Below are 25,026 nucleotides of genomic sequence, written 5' to 3'. Positions count from 1 at the left end.
AAAAGCTATTTCCTCTGCCTTGTAATTTATATTCCTACTCTTCTGAAGCACACATTCCAATTATTGAAACAGGTAACAGAAGAAATTGGAAAAGAAAAATATATTTTTGGAAATATAATAATAGCAACAGAAATAATGTTTTCACTTGCAGACTCCATACTAGTTTAGTAGTCATCAGAATTCATTATCTTCTGATATTGTTTGGTAGCCCAGCAGGAATAATAATTAAAAAAAAAAAAAGGTAATTCTTAAGCAAACTCCTGGTGTAAAGCTATTTCCACCACAAAAAAAAAAAAACAAAACAAACAAACAAAAAAAAAAAAAAAACAAAAAACAACAACAACAACAACAAAAAAAAAAACAACATCATTTCTTGTGACACCCTTGGCAGAGAGACTTTAAAATGGAAAAATAAGTGTGTTTCTAATTCTTCTAAACAAAATACAGGTGTGTCACCTTGGCAATGTAAGAAATACTGATGTCAACCTGAGTAGGAAGAATGTAACTTAGAAAGTTGTGAGCAAAACTTTTTTCCTTTATATTATTAGCAAAATATAGTTTGTTTGTTTTTAAGATGGGGAAGGTTTCCTGTCTAAATAGCTTGTGATTCATTTTGCTGTCAGCCTTCCCAATGGGATGAATTACACTTACCTTTAGACATCTGAAATGAAAAGTCTAAGCACTTCACCTTGAATACCTCTATAAATAATTTAAGAGGGTAAGCACATCTGGAGGTAGGATCGTTCCTTCCACCTAAGCACTTGCCCGAAGATGAGATGAAAATTTTCATTTTTCTTTACAGATTACAGAAGTAATCTAGATCAGTATGTAGGGAAGTGAGACAAGGCCAAGTGTTTTCACCACTGGCACTTTGTATTTCAGAAAACTCACTGAAAGAATCAATACAGGTATCTTATACGGCAGGACTGTAGGGCATGAAAGTAAAACAGTAAGACAGCACTACAGAGAACCCCTAATTTTTTCTTTAAGTTCACCTTCTAATGGGTCTGATCCAACTACTGCTGAAATTAATGAGTCTTTCCATTCTCTTCATCTAGCTAGCGCAGATACAGAGTACTTCAGAAAGTAGAGAGGTAATATTTCATTTGCAGATTAAAATAAATACCTTACTCAGTAGTATTACAAGGGTCTAAACAGTATTAATACTCAAGCAGCTTCACAGCGATCAAGTAATTTAAAACAAAGAGAAAAAAAGTGCTATTCTTGGAAGGAATTAAAAAATTGTCGTAAAATCTAATGAGGACAATTTGAGCACTTGAAAAGTCTTCCACCTTTGTTGTTTTTCTTTTCAAAGTTTTTACATATGGCGAAGTTTTTACATGGCAAAATAATGGAAATGCCTTTCCAAACCTAGTTCTCCAAGATAAGGGTATTAACTGGTAATATTTTTTAACTGACAATATAGTGTTTTGTGTCCAAACCAGCATAAATAGTCCTAAATTTCCAAGGTAGCCAAAAGGAATAGTTACCTGCTAAAAGAATTTGATAAAGTACACAGTATTTAAGAAAAAAAAGACTGAGCAATCCCAATTCTATCTGAAGCATTCTACTTCCCCTATAAAAACATAATGCATCCTAACATTTAACCTTTAGCTTTAGTACCAAAAATACTTGCTTTTCTTTCTGTAATTTTCAGGGTTAAGAGCACGTTGAAAGTAGAAGTGTGAGGAGTTACTTGGTAACTTGTCCCTGAGAAAGATCTCTCTAAAGATTTTCCATGTTTGAACCACAAAGCAAAAGAAGGACTTCTGGATGCAAATTACCCTCACATTAGCATGGCAACTATATGAGAAAATATATGAGAAAACTGAATCAAATTGCAAAAAATTCTAATGGAAGGTTTCAATAATGGCATTCTACCATGCCAAAAAAGCCCCAACCAGTTGAAAACGTGGTTTGATGCTCCTATAAGCATTGTTCATTTGTACTTTTCTCCTACTGTGAAGAAAAACGAAAAGATTTTGTCATACTCCAAACTTACCCACCACCAGTGCCTCCATTTTTGCTGAAATGTGTGCGAGGCTCACTTGATGCCAGCTTAAGCAGTTCATTCCACTCCCGTTCCCATTCTTCTTCTGTATACACTAAACCTGACTATGGGAGAGAACGAACACCATTTTACTGTTATGCTGGTACAAAGTCTAAGCAGAATTCCGTAGTGGCATTTGCAACCAACTTTTTCAAGCTTTATACAGGTTACAACTTATTATCTTGGGCCATTAATTGTTCAACAATTCTATTCAGGCAGAAAGAACATTAACTTACTAAAAAATATCTAAGACACCAACTGTATACTGGATTACTTTTCAAGATGTGGATCTGATCCAGCTAACACGCTGCTGGTGATCCACTATTTGAGATGCGGTTACTTGTACCCATGTAAATTCTTTGCGACCACAGTTAGCATGCTTTACTGCCCATTTCGGGAGCCTTGCTTTCTTCTCCAATACAGGGCACTGCTAGGAAAGCTCTCCTTGGCAGACCAAGAAGTGCTTCTGTGCCCTTTGCTTTCACGTAGCCTGAAGTAGCTGAGTCAATGACAGCTCAGCTCTATTCTCAGTGACAGCTGCCCACAACAAGCAGGTTACAAACAAGTCACAAACAACCTGGGAGGGTTGTGGAGAGCCAGTGCTGCTGTATTCAGAGATGCCTTTATTCATATTTCCACAGAATGTATTAATTATTTTGTATAAGCTTCACTGAAAACAGATGGTGGTCCTCCTCTCTGCTTTCCAGAGAGCAAAGCAGCCCAGTAGCTCTCCATTAACATCGCATATAAGAAGAAAACAAATGCATAACAACTTTGTTTAACCTTAAAAAAAACCTTAACCAAATAGCAGTTCCCAAAAAACACATGGTGAAGTACAGCTTTTAATCAACAGTTAAGCCAAATCTACAGATGATTTTAATGTTATTTTATATATATATATATATATATATATATATATATATATATATATCACAGAATCACAGAATTTTCTAGGTTGGAAGAGACCTCAAGATCATCGAGTCCAACCTCCAACCTAACGCTAACAGCCCTCCACTAAACCATATCCCTAAGCTCTACATCTAAACGTCTTTTAAAGACCTCCAGGGATGGTGACTCCACCACTTCCCTGGGCAGCCTGTTCCAGTGCCTCACAACCCTTTCAGTGAAGAAGTTCTTCCTAACATCTAACCTAAAACTCCCCTGGCTCAACTTAAGCCCATTCCCCCTCGTCCTGTCACCAGGCACGTGGGAGAACAGGCCAACCCCCACCTCGCTACAGCCTCCCTTGAGGTACCTAAAAAGAGCGATAAGGTCACCCCTGAGCCTCCTCTTCTCCAGGCTGAACAAGCCCAGCTCCCTCAGCCGCTCCTCGTAGGACTTGTTCTCCAGGCCCCTCACCAGCTTCATCGCCCTTCTCTGCACCCGCTCAAGCACCTCCATGTCCTTCTTGTAGCGAGGGGCCCAAAACTGAACACAGTACTCGAGGTGCGGCCTCACCAGAGCTGAGTACAGGGGGACGATCACCTCCCTAGCCCTGCTGGTCATGCTGTTCCTAATACAAGCCAGGATGCCGTTGGCCTTCTTGGCCACCTGAGCACACTGCTGGCTCATATTCAGCCGACTATCCACCATCACTCCCAGGTCCTTCTCTGCCTGGCAGCTTTCCAACCATTCCTCTCCCAGCCTGTAGCTCTGCTTGGGGTTATTGCGCCCCAGGTGCAGGACCCGGCACTTGGCCTTGTTAAACTTCATGCAGTCGACCTCAGCCCATCGGTGCAGCCTATCCAGATCCTCCTGCAGAGCTTTCCTACCCTCAAGCAGATCGACACACGCACCTAACTTGGTGTCATCTGCAAACTTACTGAGGGTGCACTCGATGCCCTCGTCCAGATCATCGATGAAGATATTAAAGAGGACCGGCCCCAGCACCGAGCCCTGGGGGACGCCACTAGTGACTGGCCTCCAACTGGACTTGGCTCCATTCACCACGACTCTTTGGGCCAGGCTATCCAGCCAGTTTCTAACCCAACGAAGCGTGCGCCAGTCCAAGCCAAGAGCAGCCAGTTTCTTGAGGAGAATGCTGTGGGAGACGGTGTCAAAAGCCTTGCTGAAGTCAAGGTAGACCACATCCACAGCCTTTCCCTCATCCACCCAGCGCGTCACTCTGTCATAGAAGGAGATCAGGTTCGTCAGGCATGACCTGCCTTTCATAAAGCCATGCTGACTGGGCCTGATCGCCTGCTTGCCCTGCAAATGCTGCATGATGGCTCTCAGGAGGATCTGCTCCATGAGCTTTCCTGGCACTGAGGTCAAACTGACAGGCCTGTAGTTTCCCGGGTCTGCCCTCCGGCCCTTCTTGTAGATGGGCGTCACGTTTGCTAGCCGCCAGTCAATTGGGACCTCCCCTGATAGCCAGGACTGTTGATAAATGATGGATAGTGGCTTGGCCAGCTCCTCTGCCAGTTCCCTCAGTACCCTTGGGTGGATCCCATCCGGCCCCATCGACTTGTGCACATCTAAGTGCCGTAGCAGGTCACCAACCAGTTCTTCATGGATAATGAGGGCCACATCCTGCTCCCCATCCCCTTCCACCAGCTCAGGGTACTGAGTATCCAGAGAACAACCGGTATTGCCGCTAAAGACTGAGGCAAGGAAGGCATTGAGCACCTCCGCCTTTTCCTCATCTCTTGTAACTAGGTTTCCCCCCGCATCCAGTAAAGGATGGAGATTCTCCTTACTCCTCCTTTTTGTGTTGATGTATTTATAGAAACGTTTTTTGTTATCTTTAACGGCAGTAGCCAGATTGAGCTCCAGATGAGCTTTGGCCTTCCTAATTTTGTCCCTGCACAGCCTCGCTACTTCTTTAAAGTCCTCCTTAGTGGCCTGCCCACTTTTCCAAAGCTTATAAACCCTCTTTTTCCTCCTAAGATCAAGCCACAATTCTCTGTTGAGCCAGGCCGGTCTTCTTCCCCGCCAGCTCGTCTTTGGGCACGTGGGGACAGACCATTCCTGTGCCATTAAGACTTCCCTCTTGAAGAGCGCCCAGCCTTCCTGGACCCCTCTGCCCTTCAGAACCACCTCCCAAGGGACTCCACCAACTAGTGTCCTGAGCAGCTCAAAGTCAGCCCTTCGAAAGTCCAATACAGCGGTTTTACTGGTCCCCTTCCTGGCCTCGCCAAGAATAGTGAACTCCACCATTGCGTGGTCACTCTGCCCAAGACAGCTCCCGACGATCACGTCCTCCACCAGTCCTCCTCTGTTTGTGAAGAGAAGGTCTAGTGGGGCACCACCCCTGGTAGGTTCACTAACCAGCTGCGTCAGGAAGCTATCTTCCACGCTCTCCAGTGGAAGATTATATATATATATATATATACACACACACACAAAATGGTTCGTCACAGCTCTAAGAATGCTAGATCATCACTCTGGGGAAATCTTTCTTAAATGAGGTTTACTTTTTCTTTCTTTCGCAGATTCACCCACTCATTACATAAAGCTTATGATAGCTAATTTATACATTGTATTTTACAGACTAAAATTTTCTACAGGTTCCAAACACGTCCTAGACCTTTGTAGGAACAAAACAGTTCATATTTATGCCCACAAACCTACAAACACATTTGCATTCTGATGCTCAAATTCTAAGTACAAATACATCTCTCTTCCCCCATGCAAAATAGAAATGCAAGGAATTTGATGGCAACTGAACCTTTCACACCAAATTTCTTTTGTTTGTTTTATAGTAAGTGATGTTAACAAGTTTGATTTCGACAGTACAGACCTCCTTATTTTGCTGGGTCTGTTGCCATCTCCATCTTCTTTTCAGTGCTTCCCTTTCAGCTCCACTTCTCATCATAGTGTAGAGTGCTTTCCGTAAAACAAGGTCCCGGTCATGAAATCCCCACATCCCTAAAGCAGCACAAGAAGGCACTCAGTTTTATACGAGCTACAGTGAAATAGCAATAGTAAGTACTAATACAATGAATATTGCCCTGTACACAAAAGCAGCAGAGATTATGCATTATTCAAAATTCTCCTTCGCAAATCATTCATTACTTTTAAAGTTTCCTTAACAAACCAGTCATTATAGATAATACAAGGAACAATAAGAGAAAATTCTAACGAAGTTTAAGCTTTGCTTAAGGAATGACCAAGAATTTGACTTGTTTCAGTATATGCTTACATGCAACTTAAACTTTGCTGCAAGGAATGGAATATTCAACACACGGGTCTGTTCTAGCTGTAGTTGCCCACAGAGCTTGCAGACACAAGAATGCTAATGACAACTGCAGGCACTTTTGTGCATCTCAGATGATGATCGTGACACCCTCAAGCATCCACTCTTACACAGCATGATGGCAAATTTCCTTTGGCTTCAACATCCAAATAACGAGGCAAACACTCTAGATGATTGGAAGTCTAAAAATACAACTGGCCACAGACTTTCAGTCTTGTTTTAAGATAGTTCACGTATCTTCACATAATTGAGAGTAGTAACCTTGACTAAATAGCAGAGCTCTCACCAACATAGACAGTCATGTTTCAATTACCGTATTATCAGCTGCTGGCATTGAATATGCTTATTTCAGACCTTGCAAGTCAAAACACTCCTAACATTTGCTGTAAATAGTATGCAATTCCTCCTAGCTAAAAAATGGAGTAGGCAAAGATAAAAGGATCCCTGGAAACAACAATAGCTATTTTCCTACTACTACTTTCGAAAAGATCAGTCTCTTCAAATGATCAAAAACCCAGTGTTTTTGAAAAAGTCACCTTTTGGAGTTCTGCTGGCACAAGGTTTTAGCAACAAAAAACGTTTCCTCATAATAGATGATATGGAAGGCACATCAAAGGCTCTTGGCTTCATAGGTTTTTATTTATTTAATAAAATTTGAAGAAAGGCTTCAAAGATCTTGTATTAATATTTAATTAATCAACCGGAAATTATTTTTAATTCATTTCAAACTGTTTTTCACAGAGTTAAGATCTCCAAGGAATTAACAGGGATAACTAGATATTGCATCCTTGAAGATAGCAAAACAACAGTTTAACAAAGTCAGAGGAGAACAAATACAATTCCTTGCTCACAAGGAGGACAACCCTGCTTAAGCACCTGGATTTTTCTGTTTCAGTGGTGTTAGGTTGGGCTACGTAAGGAAAATGCACATCACTGGTGTTTATGATAACATGTTTTTGATGATGTTCTAATTATACTTCTGATACTACCTCACGAAATTTATACCTCTATCCCTCAAGCATGCCTACAACAAACAGTTCTGTAAGCAAAATTTGAAAATTTGAAATTTTGCTCAAAAACCAAGCTATTAATTAAAGTCTTTGCATTCCATTTGTTTCAGAGTTTTTGCTAGGGATATAAAAAAAGTGGTAAATATTTTATGGCAAGAGGTTCCATGTGCAGACTTTCCCTTACCTAAAGAGGCAGCATGCAAGAGGCAGTTCCCATCACCTGTTGTCGCCAAGGGAAGAAGACGTTTACAGCTTGTACACACTGTGGACCACCAATTTAATCGCCCTGAAAAGAACGCATCTGTTAAAATGGTGTAGTGGATACTAACCCAGGATGCGCACAGGCATACGGTGATGGTGTAATGTTGAAGGTTAACCGTGAACAGCCTTTCTGCCAAGTAAAATTAAATCTAATGTTAGAAGTATAAACGGAAAGATTAGAAATAAGAAGCACCTAAACCATAACTATTATTTAAATGTACTTGAAAGAAGAAGATAAACCTTTAATTAATTTGTATCTTCTGTTCCCATATGCTGCATTCACGGGTGGACTTCTAAGTTCGTTGCCTAAATACCCTTATTTCCCAGAAGTAATGAACATTGGCATCCTATATATAGGCTGTATTGCTGTAATAACATCTCAGAAGACAAAACTAGTATGTATGCGCTAATCAAAAAAAACATTGCTGTTAGGTAAGTGTATTAAGTAGATTGTTTCAGTCAGGTGAATTGTTCAAACAGATGATTCTCCTCCTTATTTGTCATAGAGTAAATCATGATTAGGCCTACAATCAACAGCTGCACATTACCAGAAAATTAAAATGAAACCAAATCCATAACTCAGTGTTTAGGAGAGCATGTAGCTTTACCCTTTGAGAACGTTTAGAGAACCCCTTATGGATCATTGCTGTATGTAGCAAGCTTCATAGATTATAAAATATTGCAAAACAGACTGACTGAGGTCAGATATTTGATGTATCTATATGAAGCAAATCAAGCCATGGAGAATATCAATGTCAAAGCCAAAACTAGAAGTCCATCATTCTTGGCACACAGATTGCCATATGGGAGTTTATTGGGGTATTAAAGTCTGGGTGAAACGTTCGCATGAATGTTTTTAACATAAAGAGAATGTGACTAATTATATGGCAACTTTGGGGATAAGGAGGAACAGATGATTAACAATGATTAGCATAGCTGGTATATTTCATAAGAATTTTGGAAAGGCTATAGGTAATATGCAATTGATACAATGAATAATGCAATAGGCAGCCCATGGTGACTCAATTTCTTTGCTAATACTCTTTGCAGACTTGTGCCTCCCCAGTTCCTTTCCTCACAAGATGAGGATAGATATATTTGTACAGTAAGTCTTGCTTTTGAGGCTAAACCCCCAAAATAGAAATTTTAAGTACAAAGAAATAAGAAAAGTTTCCTCTGTTAATATATTTTCATTACAAAATTATACCAAAGGTTATTTGTTACAGGAGGTTAATACCCATTCTGAAAAAAAAAAAAAAGCAAAAAAAAAAGCCTAATGATATTTTAATATGTGACTTTAAAGTACTCGTTCTGACTATTAAACAAGATTTATGTCATTAAATTTCAATTAGTCAGTATAGGTTGATGGTTACTACACCATAAAGGTAAAAACGCATAGCAAATCAGTAAATAAGAACATTTGATAATCCTCATATGATTTTGGCAGCTAGTTTCTAAATGCCTGGCATCTCAGACTAGGCTTATTAAATTCTACATTAAATATGCCTTAAAGAAGCTTAATTTAAAGTGCTATTGGACAGCCTTTGGGGAAGATAAATCTTAAATAACAAGTTATCGTTTTTAGCAACTCCTGTGTCTGCGGGCTGTGCAATAACAACTTACCACCTGTTTCTTGCAGAATGCTTTGGTGATATATTCAGTATTAAGTTAAACCAAGGTGCTGCTTAAAGTATTGTTACAAGACCTAAAACAGACAGACCCGAGGAGTTAGGGGAGTAATAAGTGGCATTGCTTTGGAGATTAACTAGCAGCTATTGGCAATAAATGATACAGCCTCATGTTTATACATGATTTTAATAGCTGAGGAGGTTTCTATAAAAGTTTTCTGATTTCAAGCAGATGACGCAAAACAAATTTGCGGGCTTGTTTAATATCAAGAAGCTGATGGCTGGCTAAAAAAACACCAGAAATACATTGGATTATAGAAAAGGTGGTGCATTTTCATTTTTTCAAATCTAGTGGTCATAGTAGACACCTTTAGGGAAACAACAGGAATGTGGAGCTTAAATCAAAACTGGAAACAGTGGTGCCTAAGGCTTATTTCTCAATGCTCTGGTAAGACAGTATCAATAGGCGATTTCTCACTCTCCCTCCCTTGTTGGTCTCCTACTTGATTTTGCTTCTTACTTGTTCACAAAAGCTATTTAATCTTAAAAAACACAGTTTCAAGAAACATCTCTTGTTTTACAGTAAAAACACCATGAGAATTAATACAGCCACATTCTATAGCACGTGAAGATTTGATCTTAATTTTACCACAAGATTAAAAGTCCTCTCCAGGTCTATTACCTAGCAATAAACAATTGGAGACACACAAAATCACGATATTGCCCTTTCTTTGCAAGGCACTTATGACTTAATGCCAACAGAATCTAGTATCCCTGTAGCCAAAAAGATTGCCAACTTGTATTCTGATATTATCCTAGTCCTGCACTATGTACATGTATTACACATCACATAATGCAAAGCATGTATTGGCTCTCCCTGGAGAGGAAGAGCACCACTCCCTTATTTGCAGGGCCCAACAAGAATCAAACATGCTGATATAGAAGCAGCTACACAGCATGTATTATATGCAAAGAAGGTAAGCTGTACCTCAGAGGAAGTTTTTTAAGCTTTGGAAGAAAATCACTACCTTAAAATCTAGGATCTGATGACTTCCAGGACAAGTTGCAAACATGAAAAGCTGCCCTATCACAAACCCACCACATCTATAGTCATGAATATGAACTAGCTTTTTCGACAGGTTGAAAGAGCTATAACTAGAAGAAAAGGAAATAAGAAATATTTCTCTGCCAGCTATTATGAAACACAGCTTTTGCCCAGGATGTTCCATGCTGGAGTATTATTAATAGACACTAGAAGGGTTTATGTGTTATTTCCATAAGCCTGCATATTTTATTACAAGTCACAGGTATATTGCTTCTTGTTCCAGGATTTACAGGAAGAAAAGCACCAAAAAGATTCTAGGCAGTTATATGACGTGAATGGCTCAAAAAGAAGGCAGTGGAGAACAGCAAATGCATGTCAAGCGTTAATACGGGCCAGGCTTGCTTTTAATATCAGCCCCTGCTGCCTTACATACTGGCATAAGGTAAGAATGCATGATGTCCTCTAAGCAAAACTCCATTAACAGCGTAAGCAAGAAAATAAAAATATGCAACAGAAGTTATTCTGCTTTTTGATTACCCCATAAAAATGCTCATACTGTGCTCCTTTCCCATCTACTAGGGCCAATTAAAAGTATGCATTGCCCCAGACATGCACAAGGTTGTAAGAACACACAAAAAACAAATTCAAAACAAACATTAGCTTAACATCGAAAACCTCTATAGAAATTCTGCAGAAATCCTTTGCTCCCTCTTCACTTTCTCCAGTCCATATTCTTGAAAACCTACTGTTCAACTAAATGTCTATAGAGACATTATTTATTATTATTTTTTTTTTTTTTAGAATTAAAAACCAAAAAGTTACAAAGACTTAGTAAACAGCAATTTAATAAATCTCTCTTGCACAGGAAAAGGAAATCTGACAAACAACGAGCCCTCTCTCAAGCTCTGTATGACTGGGTATTCTGTTGGTCTCTTCTCAGAAATTCTACATTTCTGTATTATACAGAAATAAAGTAGAAATTTCACAGAAGTAAAACCGAGCAATTAAGTAAGTGCTTCGCTTTTGCTGATGTGCAAACAACACAAAAGCTGCTGACTGGAATGGGAATCAAGTCATAAAATCTGATGGCACAGAAACATGGAAATAAGTGTAAGCAGCTATGGATACTGAGCTCTGGTCCAGTCTTACTAGCTTTCTCCATCTGTTTTTCTGTGACGTTACTGCATTTCATCCTACTCTGTGATACAGTATTTGTCATTCATATGAGAACTGAATTACGTAAGTGTGTATTTCAAGCCTAGAAAGGAAATGAATACAGTTCTCTTGTAATTATAGTGGTTGCTATTCTAGCACCCTGCATAGACTGTGTGAAAATCTGCTAAAAATTCTGGGACAGACAAATATTTTTACAGCCTGAAAATACACCTCTTTTTTTTTTTTTTTCTTCCCTTTTCTTTTCTCTTTTAAATCAAAGCTTAATTTTTAACAGTTTGAAATTAAGCACTTCCAGAACTTTGAGGTATTTGTTTCTGGGGAAGTAAAACCCAGGCAATATATTACTGTTTATTTTGACCACAGCTGTATTACATGCTTAGTAAAAAATAGTTTTCAAGTTCATACAGTTTAATATTTATAGTTACATTTCAGCAGAGCAACAGAAATTTTTTTTCTGTTCAGTACAAACCCTGTGTTAGACCACTTATTGTAGCCATCCTGCTGCCTACATTATGGATTTCTGAACTTAGTACAGCAGTTTTGTGCTTTATCAGTACCTCCCATCCACCCTAGCAGCTTTCATAATCTGTTAGGCTACACATCAGCTGGTCACGGTGAACACATATATGTAAAGGAAACCAACTTCCTGCAGCAAAATATTTGGAATTATGTGATTCCTTTCATGCAGACCTCATTTAAGATTATCACCACCCGAGCCATCCTCCATGAAAGAACTACCCTGACTGCTGCAACAGCATCCAGATCAGCCTGTACACACCCTGCTGCCTGGCCTCATTCCAGGCAATAACGACCAGCTGAGTTTCTATGATGCACAAAAGCCCCAAATGCTCTTACAAGTGCACTGTGAATCCTAATATATAAGAGAAAAGAATCAGAAAGCAATCATGTAAATAGTAAAGCATACACTGCAGTAGCTGAGAGTAGGTAAAGCATTCTGCCTTTACTGGATCTTTCCTTGCTAATCTGACACAGCATTAATGAGTAGAACAGGAGTTTTGCTCTGTTTCTGTACAGGTAGGAAGCAACCTGAACATCCTTTTACATATAGATACAATGGCAGCAAGTGCCTGAGCATCTAAAAAGAGAATTTTAAACCTTTTTTTTTTTTTTTTTTTTTTTTTTTTTAAATAGACGCCCAGCTCATCTGGACACTTCAGACAAAATGTGCTAGTCTATTATTTTTGCTATGTTTTGTGAATAGTAAGCTACTCTGTGTTCCTAACAAAGCTCCTCCTTCTCTTGCCTAATCAGCTTTTTTTCCTCCTATTGAAATTCATGCCCTTAAACCAGAACAGAAGCACACACATCTCTTTTCCTTTAACAGTTATCTCCAGCCTTAGCTACTGAAGCTTCAAGAGCTTCAAGTCCCATTTTCTTTGTCATCTTCATCTCTCTTTTTTCTTTTTTTCTTTTTTTTTTTTTTTTTTTTTTTTTTTTTTTTAAATAGATTTTGGCCCTTTGCTTGGAATGCACCTTATTCACAAATATTTTGATGTAAATAACCAAAGCATAGTCAAACTGGGCCCTCTGTTGGTAGGAGACAAAATGTCTCATTCTGAATGTCTCATTAATTCATGTTCTTCATTTCAGACAGTATGTCTATAATAGGCATGAAATTAAAGGAAAAAATATTTGCATGTCTTAAATACAGACAAGTCAGTTGTTTACGTGAAGTCTTAAACTTTTTTTTTTTTTTTTTTTTAAATATTCAGTTCCTGTTTAACTAACTTGAACTGAAGAACCGTGTCCCAGAAGTTCTAATTTACTTGAATGAAATGCTCACACAAGTAAATTAAGTCCACAGAGGTTACAACAATACCTGTGATCAAAACTGCAAGCACAACAGTCAAAACAGCCTCCTCTTCAGCTTTCCAGAGGCTCTCGGAAAAAGACACCTTCACAATACAAATAGTACTGGGGGGACTCTCAAGCTTCACTCAGTGTACTAACCAGCGTCAGGAGCAAAACACTTGCTGATTTTCCCACTTTCATAATATTTTATAAATATCCAACAGAAGGACTTCTGTAGTGTGAATCATAGTACTGCCCCAATTAAAGCAATGTGAAGAAATTAATAATTCATTCTAATTGTCAGAGACATTTGAGAGGAATGCTCAGAGGCAGGGAATTCTCAGTAGTTTTCAGTGGTGTAATCTTATGAATGTGCCTGCTTTTCACCTGTTGCAGTGGTTTCGGACACAGGATCAGGAGATAAGACTGCTGCTCCCCACTTCCTTACCTGTCTTTTCTACATTAAATGCCTGATCTGCTTATGAAGAAAATCCTGGACAGCTGCATTTCAGAGTCTGATGTTTTGAGGCAAACCATCACTGACTACTGGCTGCAGACCAAAAACCTAACCCTCTCCTTTCTATCTCCTTTTGTTCTGTATTTGTAAAGTTTGTCCATTGTCCCATCTCCTAGCATGCAAGCACTGGGATCTCAGTCCTACCGCACCTGCCCACATGATTTTTTGGACCAATGCATCTGTCCCTGTATCATCCAGTCCCTAAATTATATCACACATCTCCATCCTCTGATCTGTGGTCTCTCTGCAAGTTCCACTCTTACAGGCTTAGATGCATTTAGTTACACCATTTTAAAAAGAGTCAATATTTCAGTGAATACACTGAACGTTCACTATATAGATGTGTTCATTTCATGGTTTGTTAATAAATTTTGTATTTCCTGGGGCACAGAAAATATTAATTTTAACTACATTTTCTTCAAATCTTTCAAAATGACTTAAAACTTTACACTACTAATAAATCTGAATTAAAATCAGAATTTCACTTCTTTCACAGCAATAATGAAGTATTACTTTCACGATCTTCAGTTCCTTCTTACGGAACCAATAATATATGAAATGTATATTGAAAAATGTTTCTCAAGCTACAATAGAACTTGAAGATGTTTCCTTTGTTAGTCACTGCAATATAATTTCCTCACGAGCACTAGAAGCACCATCCCCCTTGACCACTCGCCTTTTTCTATTGCCTGACCTCCCCATCAATCCCTCTTTTCCCTCCTCCCACACCATCTTTGTTTTATTAAGCAGATTTGACAGTTTTCTTTAAAAAGCTTTAAGAGAAATAGAGGATCAGGGTATTTGTCATTTTGCAGAGCAGACTGATTTCTTTTAGTCTCTGACATTTATTTCCCATGTGGAACGCACAAACTCCAGAAATGAGGCATCATTAGGAACATCAAAGCAAATGTCAGATTGCCCGGCTGCTGACATCTGAAGTCCTTACCCACCTGCTTGCTCCAAAGCAACCATTGTAGCCTGTTCAATTAAGTCACGTTCAATGAAGCTTCTGAAATCTTCACTGTACACGCTAAGGTCTGGTAGCTGGAATGTGTAGATGGGCATCTCCAAAGGGAACTGTTCATTGCTGCACTCATTTGCTACATGTGATCGAGCAAGAGAGACTATGGCTGAGCTGGCGTGAGAAATGCCTCTGGAAAGCCGCTTCTCTGTAAAGAAACCAGAAGGATGATACAGCCTGTGAGACTACACTGAAAACCATTCAGCACCAAAAGTCTGGTGAATGCCTATTCATTTCACTTGGGAATGTATTCTGCTTCTTGTTTGTTTCTGTTTTGGGGTTATTTCACTATGGCAAAGGATTACTTAGTCATGATTACAAATCCCTATGGCATGTCTTCTAGCAAAATAGACAAAACAGTCAAAGTAAGGACATGAAAGATGACCACTTCTATTAAAAAAAAAAAAAAAAAAAAAAAGCTGGAAAGTTTTTGTTTGTTTGTTTTTTGTTTCCAAAGATGTATCAGGAGAAACATTTACTGGCAAATGGACAAAAATTTGAGAGTTCTAAGCATTATCTGATTGACTTGTGAATGTAAAATATAGCACTCTACAATCACTTCATATCAAGTGCCACGCTGTTTTAATCTCAGGACAGTCTATCTGAACACAAATTTTCCATCATTATACTGAACTTAAGACAAACTCAGTTTTTAGGCATGTGTTTTGTGGTTGTTTTTTTTTTTGTTTTGTTTTGTTTTAAATCCTGATCCAAGGAAAAATACACAGTTCAAAAAGAACAATGAAAATAACAAGTCTAGTATACAGGAATGATATTTTATCTAAAACACTCAATCTAATGTCTTATGATTTATTGAACTTCTTTACTGACATATGCCACATATGGAACAGCCAGTAATGGGTTGATAATGCAAAATAAGCATTGTAATGTCAAAGGGACAAAATACAACTATTGTGTTATTTTAGTTTACTGCATGTCCTCAGTTCAGGTACCAGCAAATGGGTAACAGAAAAACTCATGTACTACATTAACACTCTGCAAGTGTTTAAACCACAAATCATTCAGTTAAAACTGAGAAATATTTTTGAACATGGGAAAACTACAAACTTGTGACAAACTACAGACACACTGTACAGTCACAACAAGTAAAAGGTTTCAGATAGCAGTTTTAAAGGAAATTAGTTAAACTTCAGAAAGCAATTTCATTTTTTAAATAGACAAATTGTAACATTGCTCGGTTTTTCTGACAAACTGCCTACTACAACAGGTGGGGGTGAACGAGATTATGGTTTGATTTGAATTGGTCGTTTAATTCTTATTTTACAAGACAAGATTAGCTGTAACGTGTAAAATATTCCTCTACAAAAAAGAGTACTTCCAATTCTGCAATCAAGTGAAAGCATCATATTTTGCAAAATATTATATTGGTACCTGAGAGCAACAACTTTTTTTGTTGTGTGTGGGGTAATGCCTTCAGCTAACATCTGGTTGTGTTAGCTGATAAGCATAAACTGATGACAATTCATTAAGGAGGAATAGTTGCCTTTCTTCCTTTTGTATTATAAAGCTTCCATGGAACAGCTCTAATTCCATGAAAGCAGTTTAACTTTTGGATTAAGAAGTTTATTTAACAGTTACAATAAAAGCGGCTTATAAACTGCAAGATGCAAGCCTTTTCCTTCTTTTGCTACATGTTTTGGCCAACACCATGAAGCAGCCTTATTAAAGGATATTTATATTACTCTGTGTTCTCTGCAGGGACTGAAGCATTTCTGTTGATTGAGTCCACGTGCTGTCCTTACGCCAGCACATTTCCTTCATCACACAAGAACTCCACCCAGTTGTTCTGGGGTATCATTTCACAGTGATGCAGAAACCACTGCTAGAGCATTTCCTCAGATGCCCAGAGGAAGTTTCCCTCTGTTTAGTTTCTGGCCTGTACTCCTGTTTATATCTTTTAAAACTGAAATGAACATTTTGTACCCGCTTGGGATTTATGTTCATCAAATGCTACTGGTCTTCTCTCTCAGAAGTTTAACATTAAGCATAAAGTTTCTTTCTGCACCTGAGGAGTGGCACTCCTTAGAACCACAGTCCTGTTGCCTTTCTGTGCTTCACAGAGACTGACCTCAGGCCTGCCAACAACTTGTACTCATTCTATCCATCCTTAACAGTGGAGATTAACCTAAACTGGTCCATCACAAGACCCTCCTTTCCCTTCACTGCTCCTCCCAGAACATCCTCCTCGCTCCAATTTCGGAGCTTTAGTCAGAGATGGCTCAATGATCATGAAGAAGTCATGAAGGACTTCAGTTATGCACCAAGGTGGTAGCAAATTTACTGTCAGTCCAGATGTTTAAAGCCAAGCTTACACCACACTGCCTACTACTGACACAAAAATTTCAAATAGACATTTCTGTGTAAGACTTGACAGTTAGATCCTAATGAGGATGGAAGCAAACAGCTTTATCAACTACAGTGTGCTACTCTTCCTCCCTCTATCTGTATTAACTCACACTTTTAGGAGTCATAAGAAGCACTGCAGCTCCTTTTCTACTGGTGGAAGTTTTCTATTTAAAATAAAGCTTTGATGATACTTGTAATAACTGATGCCATTTCCTGTTTAATAGGAGGCAAGAGCTGGGAGAAAAAGGGAAGACTTTCTCTTCCTTCTAACGCCTGCATAGAAAGCCCTACTGAAATCACCAAGGTAGTGCTATTATGTCCCTACATGAGAAGCTGTCAGGCCTTTAGATTTACCTTAGTGCAAACTACAGTTCCTTGATAAAGTAGTATGAAAAAGAAATGCATTCCAACAGTCTGAGCAAAATAGGGGTCTGCAATAAAACCTATAAAGGAACTGCATGCAAGAAAGTAAATTCCAATGCTTATCATGCTGTACTGGAAATCAACTGCTTGAGGTAGCTGACTCACTTTTCTTCTTAAGGTTTAAATTTCTATTTGGTGGGCTTGAGTAGGGCTGTTCTTTCTTCTGGAAAACCATAAAAGAACAAGAATTTAGAGCTGAAATTCATAGATTTCATACAGACTACTCACATACTATGAAAAAGAATGCAAAGGTTGAAATGCCAATTTAAAAATTTATTATTATTATTATTAACCTTTCTTGGTCTCATGAAGCACAGAAAACTACATCCAGTAGTGGTCTTTGACACCCTCTTATTAACTCCCTTTATGCATACCACAGGACTGCTTAGGAACAATTAATTTTTGTATGAATCGCTCATTAAAGACGTAATTTGCAGAGCTGAGGAAAAGCTCATGACAAGCAAAATGTGGAACACAGGGTCCAGTAGCAGCACTGCAAAGCCCATCACAGTGACACAGCTCACAGCCTGAAGGACGATGATTTCCAGCTCCGCACAGACAAGCACAACTCACCAGCAGACAAGCTAGAAAGCTGCTTGCCCCCAGAAGCCCCCAAGAAGAGCTCTTACCTTGAGCAATGTCATCCTGCCTCTGCAGGCAGGGCCGCTCAGCCTTTGTCACCTGAGGGGGCTGCTCTGGCTCTGGCTGCTTGCAGTGCTTGCCCTCGTTAAACACCTGTGGCAGGTTGGCGGTGTGCACCTGCCGGAGCTGCTCATAGTCACTCAAAGCAGCTGTCAGGTCCCAATTTTTGCCTGCAAACAGCAAGAAGACATTCTGCTCATGTCTGTATGTGACCAGGCTTGGAACCTGGAAACATCTCCCCGTGCACGTAAAACATCAACTTCAACAGAGAAATCGTTCCCACGTAAAGCATCAGCAGGGAAAGAGGTTTCCTTGGATAAAAAATTTTATACCTGCTCCTCCCCAAACAAAAATGCAGTTGATAAACACCTTGAAAGTACACAACAAATGGGCAAAGATGTGAACCTTTATTTTCTATTTTATTTTTCTTATATCTTATATCCCATTGTGTTTTGTTTTGTTGTTTTTTTTTTTTTTTGTATGTGTTCTTGTTTTGTTTTTATTATTTATCTCTATAGAACCTGCAGCCTTCTGCAGCCATCCACTGCTGCACGTTTGCTTCAATTTTTTGCAATGCTTCAGCATTTCCATTTGCAGGGGCTGATCTGACCTTATGCTTTTCTCCAGCGCCCTGACCACACTCAGACATACTGACCGTCTCTCAGTTGTGTCACATCCTTTTACATTCTTTACTGTTATTAAAAATTTCACATTCCAGAATAGATTTGTCTAAATCACTGAACAAACTAATAAAACCTCTGTGGAAGAGAATGAATTGTGTACAGACAACTCAGAAATTTAATTAAGCAGGATTTTAAACATTACCTTTTGCACAGATTTTTGATAAAACAATCCAACTAAATAACAGGGGTTGGTGAGGTGTTTTGTTTGTTTTTAGTTTCAAAGCTCTCTTGGAAAAGTTTGAGTGATCTCCTGGCAAGGTCCTGATTTCTTTCTGTCAGAAAATTTATTTCCATCTTACTCTGCATTTCAACAAGCTGATCAGCTTGAAAACTGAGATCTGAAAGAAAAGCACTAGGAACCTTGGAATTTTGCATTGCATTGGCTCAAGAATATCACCTACTGATTTTTTTTTTTTTTTATAGAACTCTCCTTCATAAAGTTAATAGAACTAGCATGACCCAGGCTTTGCAAGAGTGTTCACAGTGCTTAGACACCTTTATTCACCCTTATTTTTCTGCAATTAAAACTGGCCCAGAAATCAGGAATGGAGAAAGAGTGTCCAGTATATTTTTTTTATTATTTATTTTTTTTACCTAGTCTTTCTTTAGTCAAGTCTTCAGCTCCATTGTGCTGTAAGGACAAAGAGACCTCTTAATGCTTTACATGAGTAATCCTTGCTTGCTCCGAGTTAAGCACATGCTTCATCAGATCACACCTGACAGGCTTTACTGACAAGGATCAGGCCCCCATTCGGCAGCCTACACTTGTTGCACTGTTACTAGATCTTATGTTTTTCAGGTGATAACATTCAGGTGGCAAGACCTGAGTGACATGCTGTTACTTAGGCTTTTTTTTTCTTTTCTAAAATAGCATCATTTAGTGGCATTGCAACAGTTAATAAATTCATTTTCTTTCAATTCTTAAAAACAGTCATCAGAGAAGGAGAGGACACTCATCATTAATTAGTAGGAATAGCAAGCATGCAATTACAAAGCCACACCCACAGCTTTCAAATATCCTCCTACTCCAATATGTTAAAAAGAACATTTGAAAGGTCACCAGCAATTCTTGGTACAATGATAAACAACGTGCCAGAAAGGATGCAATCTGAGAAGGAAAGATCTAAATAGGAAGGACCGCAGTGAAGGCCAACCTGCAACAACACCAACACACATGCAGGACTTCAGCAAAGGAAATTTTAAAAAGGGCAGGAAATGCAGCCTAAAGTTAAACAGGACCAAAAACATATAAGAAAAAGGATGCGGAAGGGGAAGGGAGAGGTTAGAGATAGTTAAACAAATTGTGTTGACAGTTCAAGAACTGCTAGTGCCTGTATCTAAGAAGCAAAAGCAATAAAAGCATCCAGTAAGAATGAATGCGAAACTTTCACAAAACAATGAAAGTGACTTGAAAAATTACAGACATTGTTTATATGAAAATAAAAATGAGGTCTGTAGAAGCACAAAAAGACAACACTGCTGAACTAAGCTCTGAGGAAGAGAGAGCATTGTTTTTCATAATAACAAATATAAGAAAGCAAAATTAGTATTTTAGTAAAATGGCAGTAAAACTAAAGTGAACACACCTGGGATTTATAACCATTCTAATTAAATACAGTATTTGCCCATCTACTTTACATTCAATGCCAGTTTTTTGTTGTAGTTAATGAAAAATCACATGTAAATGCAAGAGCATTTAGAAAACAAGACGACGATGACTGGAGAAATGGTACCAATAATGTAACATTTTTGCCAGCATTTCTTAAACATTTTACTGTCACTGTGCATATAATTTACTCATGAAGTTGAAAAAAAATCACAATCCCAGTAATACTAACACTAATGCAAAGCCTCCCTGCTTACAGAACAGGGTTGAAGGCTGTGAACTGCCTTGCTAGCAGACAAATCCTGTTTTCAATGGCATCCTGATCAATTCAAAACCTCCTGCAGAGTCACTACTTTGTGCCTCTCATAATCCCAAACATGCCATACCACGGTATGCAGAGGTGTTCTTGGAACAGCAACTGTCCCACAAATGGGAAGTATCAGCTGTCAGGTGGGAGCAACAGCATCTCTTTTAGCCCGTGATTCTCAACCAGCATTTCACATGAGGCTGTTCTGTGGCTTGGTAGTAAAGCAATTAACAGGCACGTGAGCTTTCAGCAGGAATGAATGATTCATGCCATCCTTCCCCTTATGGGGATACAAATGACCTGCACAGAGGTACAGTCTGAGATGTTTACAAATAACCAGACATAAATCCAGTGTTTGGCAGGCAGTATAAAGTAGTTTTAAGTACAAAATCAAGGTTCTTATTTCATCAGTGTTCTGGGCCATCCTTCAGCTTAGACTTTGAGCAGTTAAGCATGTAAAAAGTAAAACTATTAATTTCTAAGTCATTGTCCTCGTTCCAAGAAGGCAGGCAAGAATTCTTAGCTGAAAGTGTTGACTGCAAGGCTGAGAGGAGAAATGAGAGAATTCTACCTTAAGAGCTCCTCATGAGCAACGATATGCCCACGATGGACCAATATGTGGTCAACTGCAGCAAGAGAGCAGTTTTTGTTCCTTGAGTTACATGGGTATTCAATTTCACAGGCGAATTCAAAAAGGCTGGAAGGCTGTGAACTGACTGAGCTCTCTAAAACACAGGAAACTCTTTAAAATTCTTCCTTTCCCTATCTGTCTCAACTTTGTCCTGTCTAGGTTTGATGTTAATTTCTGTGCTTGTATTACCCTGCATATTTAAGGAAATGGAAAATGTTCACCTTTGACACAATGGGAATTAAAAGCTGAGCACTGCTAGTGTATTTTGCCACAGACAGGACTTCTCCCTGAGTACTTGTATACCTGGCTGTTTTGTGAGATGCTGCTGGGAGACAGGATTCATAATTGCCAATAATTATGAGATCTTCTATCTTATTTAGGACCAAAAGGCAAAATTACAACATTTATATAACAGGCAAGACTCGGGAGCCCTTACTTAAATGTCTCAGCTGAACCATGACCAACTTCCATCTTTTTAATGCACCGTATGTTTCCAGCTGCATGTACTGGTGAAGTTACAAGAGCTATACTGAACTAGAGGAGTTCTGGCATTTTACCTTCACAGTTTTCTAGGATTTTTTTCATAGGACTCTCTCTAGATATTGTGACTTTGGATTACAGGTACAAGAGGCAAAGTTATAAGTGATATAAAAACAAACAAAATGTAATTCCAGGAACCAAGAAGTGGCTACAGAATACACTAATACACCTTTCAACTGCAAAAGTTTTTACCTCTTCAGTTATTCCTAGCTCCTAGGAGCTCTTTTACCGGATAACAACGATTATTTATTAAACCTACAAGTCAAAAAAAAAGAAAAAAAAAAGATGAATAGATGAAAAGATGAATAAGCTAGAAAGGGTCAGAGAAATAGTAACCAATTTCTGTCCTTCCAGACTATTAACTGATTGTTAATTTTCATTAACATAAAATGATCTTCATTTTGTGCCACTACACCAGTGGGCAATGATTAAAACTTCCCCCAACTTGACAGCCATTTAAGATGCGAAGTCCACCATCACCTTCTTTCCCCCCTAAGGAAGTCTGTTCTGCTAATAAAGCAACCCACAAGGTCAGTTCAAATCCCGTCATTTCTTCCTATTTGGCATGATGCAGGTTAGCAGAAATACTAACAGGCACACAGTAAGAGGAATTTTAGATTAGCTGTATTCCTTCTGAGAAGCTTATATGCAAAACTAGGTTAATATTAGACCATAGGATTTAAAATGAAATTTAGGTTTGTTTCTCAAATAAAATAGTGCAGCAAAGGACATTTTGTTAACATTTTTCTCTTTTCGGCTAAAATGCAAACTCACTCAAAGCTGAGCAGACAGCTGGAAATAACCATTTTGATCTCTGTGTAACAAGACATTGATAGCTGCTCAGCTTCCTCTTCCCTTTGCCAAGCCTTCCACAAGAGACTTATAAAAGGAACCGTCTGCGGGAGAGAGAATAGGAGGCTATTTTGGGGGAGTTGGTTTTGTACAACCACATGACAGTACTGTAAATTCCTCTCTCCGTTAATTACACACTTTTCTTTGAATTCTGCTGATATACACTGTTCTCTGAGGGAGACCATCTATCTACTGCATCTCTCAATTTCCATGGGGTCAGTATCCTTTACCACAGACATTTCTTGACTAGGAAGCCAATCTCCTGATTTCTGTTAGCTGAACTACACGTTCATTACTTCAATTAAGTTCTACATAAAGCTGGAAATAAACACCAATTACTTTTATATATCTCTGTTACACTTCACCATTAAACAGTCAAGCAGAAAAACAAAGGTATAATCATTTATACAAATAAGTGCTGAAAGTGATAATTTATATAAATGAATGAAAATATTTCTACAGGTAAAAGCACAGCTTTTTAGCTAAATATACTATTTTCGATGCAGTTTGGTATCTTTCTTATTTTATATTTGAATTTCACAAATCCCTCAGTTTCTGATAGTTGTCTATACTGTTGGCATTTTAACATACTTCCTCCTATGCGTTTTCCCTTATCCCTTAAAGAGCCCTCCACATTATCAAGAGATTGTTGCTGTGCACCTGCTGCTTCTGGAAGCTAACAATATGATAACTGATTTATTTGTGATCTTCAAGTTCCTCCACACCTACACAGAAGGTCAAAATACAGAAGGTCAACATTAGAGTTTTAGATCAGACAGCCATGAAAAATTCTCCAATTATTTTTGTTTTCATACATGTAGCAGCAAAAGGCAAGTGCATGCTCCCGGCACAGTGGAAGTAAAAGACTATTTCAGATCATTGATTTATCTTCTTTTCAACTCGAATCAGAAAGGAAAACAGGAAGTATGATATGTTTTTTTCCACAGACTTCTTATGTTTTTAAAAATCCATTCTTATATCTAAGGTAAATCTCCTCATAGATCATCCCTATGCTGCAGCAGACACATTAAGAGAAAAAGCCGGCTATTGAATTCAGCAGTGAGCATCATTATTCTCACAGAATGCAACTACTAGTGCTTAAGCAGAATCATTTACGCTGATGTACATCAGTGCACAAGGAGCATACCTCTGAATGAAGTTACAGGCTCAGTACATGCTTTCGGTGATCAATCACTAAGCACTGAAAAATACAGTGGCGGAAAGGCAAGTTAGTACCAAAACCAGAGACCTGAAATTGTGGCATTAGTGACCGGTACAACCAAACAGCAAGAGAGGCAGAGTTCCCAAGTGCTGAAGATTGAGGGGACAGATTATTAAATAATCTAATGAAGACAGTGTAGGTCTTAATTACACAGAACATTTTCAGGCAGGTTGGCTGAATAAATCAGTTTTTGTTTGTGACATCCCCCCCAGCTCCTATAGTCTTTGAAAGAATAGAGACAAAACCTCAGGTTCCTAGGAGATGTTTTTGATACAGAGTGATCTGCTTCAAGCCTGAGTCCTGAACTATCTCAATGTCTAATATCAGATCCAGTTTCCATGTCCTCAGAGTCAAATGCTACTCAGAGAGCCGAGCAACTGTTACAGTCATTCTACCTACTCTGTGATTTGCTGACATATGTGGTGCTCATATATTCTCCTCAAGCCACAGTTATTTATTACCTGGTACAGTCAGCAAATATTTTTTGGTGTCCTTCTATTTCCATAGGGATACATTAATTATCCTTTACTAGTCTCTTAATTATTAACATAAAAACATCAGGATTAATGATGTCTTGGAAATGCCATGAATTTGAAGACGCTTATCTGTAGATGGCCAGGCTCTCAAAAGTTATTTCCCATTGGGTGTTTACTTCAAAGTCTCTATAAGACTAGAGAAGAAGGTACTAATTGCTGTCAAGCAAGCATCCCCCCCCCAGAGTCCTAAACAACAAGGAGGAATACTGCAAAGTCTTGTAATCATAACCAAGCTGACGGAACAGTGCTTCCAATTTTAGTAACTCAGCCATAATAGTAGCTAAGAGTTTTACCAGTGTTGATAAAAAGCTGTTCTTGTAACTGAAAAGAATGATGAAAGTAACCTGGCTAGTCCAGAAAACACGCTGAAAACACCTTCTCTTGTTGCAAGCTTTACCCTCTGAAAAGAATGGCAGCAATGCAGATCTGCAGTGCTTGATGTAAAGGTTCCTGAGGCATAAGGACAACTAGTTAATGCAAACCAGGGAAAGTCTCAGAA

The 25,026-nt window shown here is 38.7% G+C and overlaps 1 protein-coding gene across 7 annotated transcripts in view; it reads right to left on the bottom strand.

The window, feature by feature from the left end:
* The window catches only part of OTUD7A (OTU deubiquitinase 7A), a 118,271-nt gene that overhangs the window by 10,180 nt on the left and 83,065 nt on the right, over positions 1–25,026 (bottom strand). For all 7 annotated transcript variants that reach the window (XM_084532423.1, XM_084532422.1, XM_084532421.1 and 4 more), the window contains 5 exons: positions 18,138–18,320; positions 14,648–14,866; positions 7,443–7,544; positions 5,793–5,920; positions 2,003–2,115 (listed from right to left, as the gene is read on the bottom strand). In XM_084532423.1, coding sequence (XP_084388549.1) covers positions 2,003–2,115; positions 5,793–5,920; positions 7,443–7,544; positions 14,648–14,866; positions 18,138–18,320 — 745 coding nt within the window. The remainder of the gene's footprint in view (positions 1–2,002; positions 2,116–5,792; positions 5,921–7,442; positions 7,545–14,647; positions 14,867–18,137; positions 18,321–25,026) is intronic.

The sequence above is a fragment of the Aythya ferina genome (assembly GCF_964211825.1).
Source record: "Aythya ferina genome assembly, chromosome: 11".
In the NCBI taxonomy this organism is placed as follows: Eukaryota; Metazoa; Chordata; class Aves; order Anseriformes; family Anatidae; genus Aythya; species Aythya ferina.
This window is presented reverse-complemented; position numbering and strand designations above follow the sequence as displayed.